Source organism: Cyprinodon variegatus, unplaced genomic scaffold (genome assembly GCF_000732505.1).
Source record: "Cyprinodon variegatus isolate N-32 unplaced genomic scaffold, C_variegatus-1.0 Scaffold1116, whole genome shotgun sequence".
Taxonomy (NCBI): domain Eukaryota; kingdom Metazoa; phylum Chordata; class Actinopteri; order Cyprinodontiformes; family Cyprinodontidae; genus Cyprinodon; species Cyprinodon variegatus.
Genome location: NW_015151569.1, coordinates 1 through 9,324, shown reverse-complemented (window position 1 = coordinate 9,324; position 9,324 = coordinate 1). Strand labels below are relative to the sequence as shown.

Sequence of the window (9,324 nt, the reverse complement as noted above, 5' to 3'; positions counted from 1 at the left end):
ATATATATATATATACATATATATATATATATACATACATTTTCCACCAAGAGAAACATGATGATTAAAACAACAAAGATATTTCGTTTTATTCCAAATTTCTAAGTTTCCATCTCTCAGAGTACCAGTCTTTCATGTCATTTGTTTCTTCAGTCTTTCTGTGTCCTGCTCCCACAGTAAGGCCTGACTAGCAGACTGTCGTCCACTCCATGACCTTCATCCAGGGCTGACAGAGGGCCGGGGGACTGTGGTCAGCTCAACTTTCATCATGTTTCTCATATTGTTGTTGTTACAGTGTGGCTTACAGCAAAAATAACACTATGCTCTTACCGCAGCCCCTTTGACCTGAACTTAACCTCTAAGCAGAGAAAGAATAAAAAAATTTGAAGAAAAAGAGAAAAAGGCTATAAATAAGTTATATAGTAGGGTGAAAACAAAAAACATAATTTTTGTGGTAAGGCTCTCATGCTGGGCTTAAATACTCAGCATGCGAGCTGTGGAATGAAACCTCTAGATAAAACAATGCTTTATTTTATTCAGTGAATCTGTATTTTATTCCGTTTTTTTATTAAGTTGTGCAAAATGCCCTTATATGGTAAAGTCTCCGCATTAAACAGAATCAAAAAGCTGAATGCTTAGAAATCTTCCAACAATGAGATTCACTTATTTGTTAAATTATGCCGTTATCAACAGGATAAATGCTTAAACTCAAAATATGTTTCAGTTTCCGAGAACTAAAAAGTGTCATAGTCAAAAAATACCCTGCACACAACCCTTGACCAAGATGTTGCCTGCATTTCTAACTTCCACTGCAATATATAATGACCTAACCCTGGGCATGGTGATGCGAATGATGCAGCTCTCCATTTATAGAGATCCCACAGATTAACAGCTCTGTCAATGAGCAACTCATCCTAAAAAAAGAAGGCCAGAGCAGGTCTTTAGGCCACCTATAAACTCTGCAGCACCACAGTGTAAGAGTGATGCATTAAAGCATAAACAATGGTCACTATCCACGGCCTCGTGCAAGCCAGTAAATGTGCATGTGATGATAAGTTCACTGAGCTTTCTGTGAAACCAGAGAAGGGCACAGTCAGAGTTTCTAAAGTCTATAATGAAGCACTGTGGTCACATCTGTGCTCTTACAATAGCACAGTGCCACACAAAACCTGGATTTAGTCTTTTTTCAAATCCACAATGCTTAAGAAAACAAGCGACTGCTTGTCTAATTTAGTTCCATATACGTTTTTTAGAGTACATCTTAAGAAATCTTAAGCGCTTTAGGTCTTTTACTAAAATGATCTGTTCCACTGTAGCTTTTGCACATCACTGGCTCCAAATAACAAAATCAGTGGACAGTTTACAGACCTCTTATTTGTTTTTGTTTGTCATGTCATTTCAATTCCCTCCTCACTCTGCTAAATACTTTGGCTATAAAAATTCTTAGAGTTCCCCTCGACCTCACTACTGGTAACCAACTCCATCAGTGGCCAGCACTATCGTCTTCAACAAAAACCAGTGCTGAATGAAAAAAGTCCCCCAACCCCCAATAAAAAAGAAGCTTCTATGCTCCTTATTACAAAATAAACAACAACAACAACAACAAAAAAATGATGGAAGATAAAAAGTGGAAATTGAACAGCCCAGATAACATAGAGTTATCTTTATGTATCAATAACCAATAAAAAATAAACATCATGTGTTCTGACCCAGGGAAAAGTTATTTGTATTCTTTGCTTTTGCTTCACAAAGCCACAGCAAGTCTCATCCTTCTGGGGGAAAAAATACAGTTTTACCCACTATTTAACTCAAAGCAGATATAGGCTGTTTAAATGCTCTAAAAAGACAATATGATTTTTCACCTGGAAATGTTTTACTTTCTTAGATGCAACCAGAACTTCTAAAAGATAATGATTTTGATCAAATGATGGGAAGAAGAAGAAAGAAATCAAGTGAAACACTGACATTTTTTTTTTTATATCTATGTGGAATTGGGAAAAACTGCAGGTGCACAACTATCTTCAACACCAAAGAAGCAAGATTTAGGTGATACAGAGATTATATGGATGCAGGTTATAAAATTGGCTCTTTGGATCCTCTATAATGGCTCTTAATAGTGGATTGAAATTACGGTAAATAAAGATGTAATGTAATGCAATGTAGTATTATAAAACTATTAGAAATCTTAGTGTTTTTAAAGAATATTTTATTGAATTTCCTCAAAAGAATGTCACTAAAATAATGAGAAATATGCTTTTAAAACTTTTTATTTTTTTCATTTTTTACTTAAAATATTACCTTATAGAAGAAAATGTTTGCTTCATCTTCATGAAACTTTTTATGTTTTCATTTACTTTAAAAGCTAAGAATAGAAATAAATAGTTTTTCTAAAGGAAATATTCAACAAAAGCAAGTTGTGTTTTATTTAAAAGTAATATAACATTTACAGCTTTAAATAGCTTTTTGGGTTTAAAAGGTAACAGATCCTTGATCTAGCCTTAAAAACAACCAAACAACAAAAAATAACACTTTGCCCTGGGATAAAATAAAAAAATAATCAAATGTTTGCAAAACCATTTAACAGGCAGACGTTTGACAGACACCTTTGTCAATAGCAGCATTATTTGACTGACATGATCTATGATTAAAGAGCCTAAGCTGAGGCCTCTGTGCTGCTCCTCTTGCAGCAGTCAGAGACATTTTCCCCCACATTGTCAAAGAGCAAACATCTCCTCAGATAACTGCATCCATTTTTTACAAGTTCTTTTTTTTTTTTTAAAGGGCAGAGGGATTTTAACGCCAGCTATGATCTCCTACCCTCTGGCTACCAAATCACAGTTTGTTGAAGCTAAACCCATTTTGATGTTGCATGAACTTCCTGACTTATTTACCTTTCTTCACTGGCACTTCTGGGTCACACCTGTGCTTAAGACTATGGCCAGCTGTCCTGTTAACTCTGTCTCAGTCAGCTGCACCTGATACTGAAGCACTGGATAGCAGGCTGTAGCTTTACAGGCTTACAATGTGTTGTTAAAACAAGCTGCTTTTTATAGTTCTCCCTTATCATTTGGTAAAGACACGCCGTAATGTTAAAAGTGTAGTAACATTTTCCATATAAAAATACATTTCTCTTCTGAAAATAATATTTTATCTGCTTTAAGCTCTAACGAAGTAGAGGGTGACTGATCCTCAAAACAGGAGAGACTTTTGCAATTATAAGGAGTTGAAAAGCTGTAAAATAGTTTGGCCTGAAATGAATATATACTGTATGTTATGTTAAACCAGTTATTATAAATAAAATTGAAACTGCATCATACTATTTTAATGAGTGGCATATATATTTACATGTATAGAATACATTTTAAAAAATTAATTTAATAATTTAATAATTTAATTTTCATGTATATTTTATTAAACATTTATTTACATAATAATCCTACTTTTATTTTTAGTTTGAAAACCCTAAGAAATTGAAGTAAACTGTCTTTTTTTTTCTCTATTCATAATGTATGTCTCCTGATACTGAGATTTTATAATTGCATTTTAAATTTTGGCTTGTTCAAAAGTAAATTCCATTTACTGTAATAATCGAATCTGCTGACATGACTGCAATCATCATAAAAGCAGAAGCCAGAATGGCTCCGACAAGCTGCACGGAAGGTAATTGCTCCCTAAAAAAAAAAAAAAAAAAAAAAAGCTTTAAAATTAAAATAATCATAACAGTAAGCTATCACTATAGGCATATACACTACGAGGGATATTTTTTTTTTTACAAAGGTCTAAACACATTTTAAAGGACAAATGAGAAAACTGTATAAAGCAAATATTTTATTATTATTTCATCTGTGGATTCCTTCTTGCATCGCTCCTACAGCCTTAAAAAGGTCAAAGAAAAACTGGGCAACCTGCATTTCAAAAGCAGTCAATGGAACTGAAAGATACTGAATACTTTTTTGAAAATTCCATGCATAGTCTCTCTGCTCATTTCTTCTGCTACAGAAAATAAAGTTGAAAAAAAACCCTACCTGATAGTCTGATTAAGGCTTTCCCCGCCTGGGCTTACTGCCAGCTGTGGTTGTCCAGCAGTGCCATTGTACACATAAACCCTCCATAAACATGCCCAATCAACAACAGACTAACCTACATCCTACAGATGTTTGCAGTCCCATCTTCTAATTCTAGCATTTCCATCGTACATCTCGCTTTATGGCACTAAGGCAACCAAACAGTTGGCTTTGCCATATACTGGTCAACGCCCTCCCACCCAGTGAGCTACAGAAGGCTAAAGGGGCTGCCAGCTGCTTTTTGCCACTTCCAAAAGGCTTTTCTTCGCTGTGTCTCCCTGATGTCACAAACCCCTCCCCAAAATGAGATTTACTATCAGGCGCTGTATTGAATTTAAGTGCTACTCCTCTCCCCATTTACTGGCAGAAAAAAAAACAAAGTATAAGCTGTAAAACAGTAGTTGCTGTTGGATTAGTGAGTAAAACCAGCTTTAAAAATCATTTATTGTAATTTCTCTAATACTTACATGCTGTAACTGTGCCGAGTGGGCAAATAATGAAGTTATTTACATTTGAAAGTGTTTGTAGTATATAATGATTTGTTTTTTACTCTCAAATAAAAAAAAACATCAACACTGTATCAAAACAGGGATGATGATATTAAATTGTAGAGAAGCTGTAATGTTAGACCTACAATTAAGGGTGTTTCACACATGCAGCATTAGGCCGATCTTAATTTAGAACCTAAACTTTGTCCTGTTTGGTTCAATGTGAAAGCATAATTGGATTCTGATGGGGACCCAACTAGGGCGTCATGAAGATGTGGTCTCGTTTAAGCTCTAGCTGAACTCTGGTGTGCACTTGTTGATGTCTGAATACTACCGTAATCTGACCCGCCCCTACTGCCAGGTAAATTCAACAAGTTTCAGCTAAAAGGGCTCCTGTAATCACCTCAGCATTGAAGGTTGCCTGGAAAATTTTCATGATAGACAAACTACTGAAGAAAGATGGAAACTTGGACCTCATAAGAAATACAGTGTCTGGTAGAAAGACCGTCACAAACAGAAACATTTGTTATTTTCAGCCAAATGTTAAGAGAAAGGGGCTTTGCTCGCGGAGAAGTGGTCCGCAAAAAACCCCCCCCCAAAAAAACGGTAAAACTCAAAAGTGAAAATTCTCCTCCTACTTCTCACATCAAAAAAACATACTTTGACATTATCTCAGAGCTCATGCTAAGGAGGATACGTCTGAGCCTCCTCCTGAATCAGGCAGGTATTGCCATTCAGTGCCTTCAATGCATCAACATATCATTTTAATGCTTCCGTTTCAAACACTATCGTTTGCCAACAGTTGTACATGCAACCTATATAGAAGAAAAGGTGAGAGCTAATAATAACCGCCATATTTTAGTCTCCATCATAAGAGATTTTTTTATCTATCTCTGATGATTTTTTTAGCTGCAGCACCTCCAGATTTCAACTGATTTGTTTTCAAGACATGAAAACGTTCTTAGTACTGCGGCTTTTGGTCCAGAGTGAGAAAAAGCTGGTGTGAAAGTAAACAGACTAACTGAAAAATGAAACGATGCATAATTTTAACATCTGGAGCCGCACTACAGTGCACACTTAACATGTGTGAGTCTTACTATTCATTCATTGGGTAGGAAGATTTGATACAGGGTGATGTTTAAGTATGTATAGCACGGCCATTTTTGGAGATATTTGTGATGACAATAAAAGCTACAAAACACCTGTCAGATAAGTGCAGATATTTTAATACAGTGAAAACACTGGAATATTTTTATAACAATAATGAAACACTTCATGGGTTCAGAGCTTATGCTTTGCAGAGGAAAGCAAGGAGTATTAATGGACCGTGAGTTGACACTTGTTGCATCACCAGTGTATTTTCTTGGGATCATTTGAGTGAAATATCAAATTCCTATTTAATCAAGCATTGCATGTCATATCTTTTAATCACTTACACATGGTGCAATGTCGCCTCTGCCTCCACAAAAAGGTCTGTTTGATCACCTCTTTAAAACTGAATCTTACTATTAAATTAAGTGAACTTTAATGCCATATTTTCAATATTTTAACCCTAATCCATTTTTCAGCTATGTTCCGAGCAGTTTTTAGTTGAGATTAAACAACTCACCAAGAAACTGAGAATATAGCAGTAAATACCATAAATTGCTGAGGATAAAGGGAGGCCAGAGGTTGTAATTAAGTAAGATAGTTTAAAACACATAAAGTATCTAAAGAATAAATGTTTTACATTTATATTTTCAGTACATCCACGAAGCCTTTTCTGATATCACCTACCAGGTTTGTTAGTAGACTGCATGGTCAGCCTTCCCTTCCTGTCCCTGAGAAATCCCATGTAGTGCAAACGGAACAACAAGGTCAGAGCAGCCATGTTCCGGGTTATCGATGGGAATCCACACTTCAGACGATGTTCCAAATGTTGTTCTTCTAATGGCTTCAATGGCTAACTACAAGTACTCTAGCTTTGCAGAGCTACAGACAGTTTCAAAAAAGCACTGAAGGTGAAACAGACACATCACACTTCAGTGATGGCTGTCTTATATTATGTCAGAGCAATACAAGCTGGCAGCCTGCAGCCTCATGTGACAGTGAGATCACACAGCTGTATGTGTATTACAAAAGGCCAGGTTGTGAATGTCATGCCCGATCGTGTTGGAATAAATAACTGGGACGGATTTTCACCTCTTAGAAAGTGAGACAGGGTAAGCATGCAGATACATATGAGCGGGTGTAAAATAAGGCCAGCTCACTGGAACAGTAAATGACATGAGAACAATGACCTGCAAACATAGCTTAGAAATAAAGAATTATCTCTTTTTTTTTTTCAACAAATGGAGTAAGGAAGGATATCCTTAACTTAAATATTCAATATGCATAAAAAAAAATGTAGGATTTTCTAATAACATGGCATTCTTTATATCTTACTGATTGAAAGAGCAAATCAACAAGAAAACCATACAGAAGGATAAATAAAGAGTTCACTGTGTTGGTAAATACCATGTTTCATATGCAAAAGATGACATATTGACTATACTAGTCAGGAAACTTAAAGTTTTCAAATCAGTATTCCACTTTCAGTAGACATTTTGTCCCCCAGCTACTAAAAGATTGCAACAACAAAAAAGATGACAGATTTTTCTTAAGTCTAAAATAATCCACACAAAAAAAACTATGAAATGAAATACCTTCTACTGCCCTCTAAGCTTTACTTGTAACAAAAATGAGAGCTTGATGAATATTACTGACAGGACAATGACGTTCTTAGCAGTCAAACAATAGGCCTTACTGTCACCTCAAACACAGCGTCCGGGCAATGATGTACAGTGTTTCTGCTGCAGAAAGGCTTAATGAGAGACTCTGACTATGCAGAGGGAATAAAAGCCTTTTTCAGGGCAGAGCATCCATGGGTATCTGTCTGCCCTACACAGTATGCAATATAAACTCACTGAGCAGCCAGCTGAAGTGCATCAACTCATCAGTGAAGCAGAGCATAGGATGCTTTGTACGGCTGTGGAAACAACCAATAAGCAGCCGATTAGCAATAAGCCAGAAAACACCAATTGACACTTTATAACCAGGACAAAAAAGGAGAAGGCATGCTTTGGTTATTTGGTGTGTTACTAAACTTTGTGGGGAGAAGAAATAAAAATGTACAGAAGAAAAAAAGAGAAAAACAACAAAATTAAACATGCTTGTGACTTAACAGCATTGGACCATATACGTACAAGGCGAAACAATCTGGCGAATGTGTAGAGCAGGACCATTGTGGGACTAACAGTCAGTAGAAACGCAAAAATATTTTTAAAAAGAAAAGCTTCTACTTCACTTTGCAAGTATTTGAAGTACAGTATATCAAGCTCATTTGGGAGCTCTTATTACAGGTTTAATTAATCCTATTAACTTTTTAGTCTGGAACAAGAATGGAAATGTCGCATTAATAGAAAGTAGTTATTATACTTTAACTTTACTTCATATTTGCTCTTTATCAGGTTAAAAGTAAATCAGTTTGGTGTGCGACTGCAGGATTACAAGTTAGCTGAAAGCTGGCAACCATGTTTAGGAGCCCAGCAGTAGAGCTTGGCCACAGAGGATGACAGAGTGCAAAAGGAGCTGTCTAATAAAGCTTGTCTGTGTGAATTTCTGTGTGAGAGCATCCAGGGTCATTATATTTAAGAGCTCCAGTTATATTAACTTGTTACTGAGCCAACAAATGCTCTCTCTGCTGCTCTCAGGTTCTATTTTTTACCCCTCCTCATGTTGCTTGCCCTTCTAAATAAACTTCTTTGGCCATTTCCTGATTTTCGACTTCCCTCCATGTCCCTCTATTGTGTTGTGAATAGTTTTGCACTAGACTTGTCTATAACAAAGACCAATTTCGTGCTGAGTAAACGCACAGCAGACACCAAGCTACACATGCAAAGCTTGTTTCCATGTCAGGAGGTAAGCACTCCACTGTTGACACAGCTCTAAAAACAACTGGTTCATAAAAACAGCCCGTTATGAGGCTATCCGATGGAACCTCTGACTGATATGCACAAGTAACCACGTGCATGTTTGTACAAATACTCCAGCGGTCATTCAGAGAAGCCAGGAATAAAAGAATGGTTTTCCTCCGTACACACAATTAGAATCCACTGGGCCGAACTAGAGGAACGGTCAGCTACTCTGGCAGCTGTATGTTTTTCAATTTTGCAGATGAGTTACAGCAGCATTCCTACAGAGGGAAATATTTTATACTAATTGATGCACTTGAGAAGCTCCAAAGTTAATCCTATCCTAATCCTGGTTCCTGGAAGTCCCATCCTCTAACCATCCCAAAAGGAATGAAAACAGAGGGGGAAAGACACAGATAAACTATCAGAGCCAAAACTTTTGGGGCTTAATACAACAGGGGTCTATAACGGAACCTGGACTCCACCCTCACTACACATGCACAGGATACAGTGTGCATCCATGTCGCATGTCCTGTTGTTGTCTGCATCACATCCTGAGTGGTGAAATCAAGGCGAACTGAAAAATTGCAGGATTATAACCTAATAACACTTTTACATTGTTATTCTGGCAAAAAAAGAAAAAATAATAACTTTATAACATATTGTCAAACACCAATAGAAAATCTAAATCCCAAAAATCTAAACAGAAACAAACTTCTTTTTTAAATAGACTGAGGTCACTATGTGGTTCTGAAAGCATAACAGTCTGTTAAAATACCACAGAATCATGGTTTCTAAATAAAGTAAAACAAAATGTTTAACAAGTCTTATCTATTACTT

At 36.4% G+C, this 9,324-nt stretch overlaps 1 protein-coding gene across 4 annotated transcripts in view; it reads right to left on the bottom strand.

Annotated features, from left to right (window-relative positions):
• LOC107101584 (triple functional domain protein-like) overlaps positions 1 to 6,452 on the bottom strand; it is a 94,659-nt gene extending 88,207 nt beyond the window's left edge. For all 4 annotated transcript variants that reach the window (XM_015400544.1, XM_015400545.1, XM_015400547.1 and 1 more), the window contains exon 1: positions 6,329 to 6,452. In XM_015400544.1, coding sequence (XP_015256030.1) covers positions 6,329 to 6,422 — 94 coding nt within the window. In that variant the 5' untranslated portion in view covers positions 6,423 to 6,452. The remainder of the gene's footprint in view (positions 1 to 6,328) is intronic.
• Between the last annotated feature and the right edge of the window lie 2,872 nt (positions 6,453 to 9,324).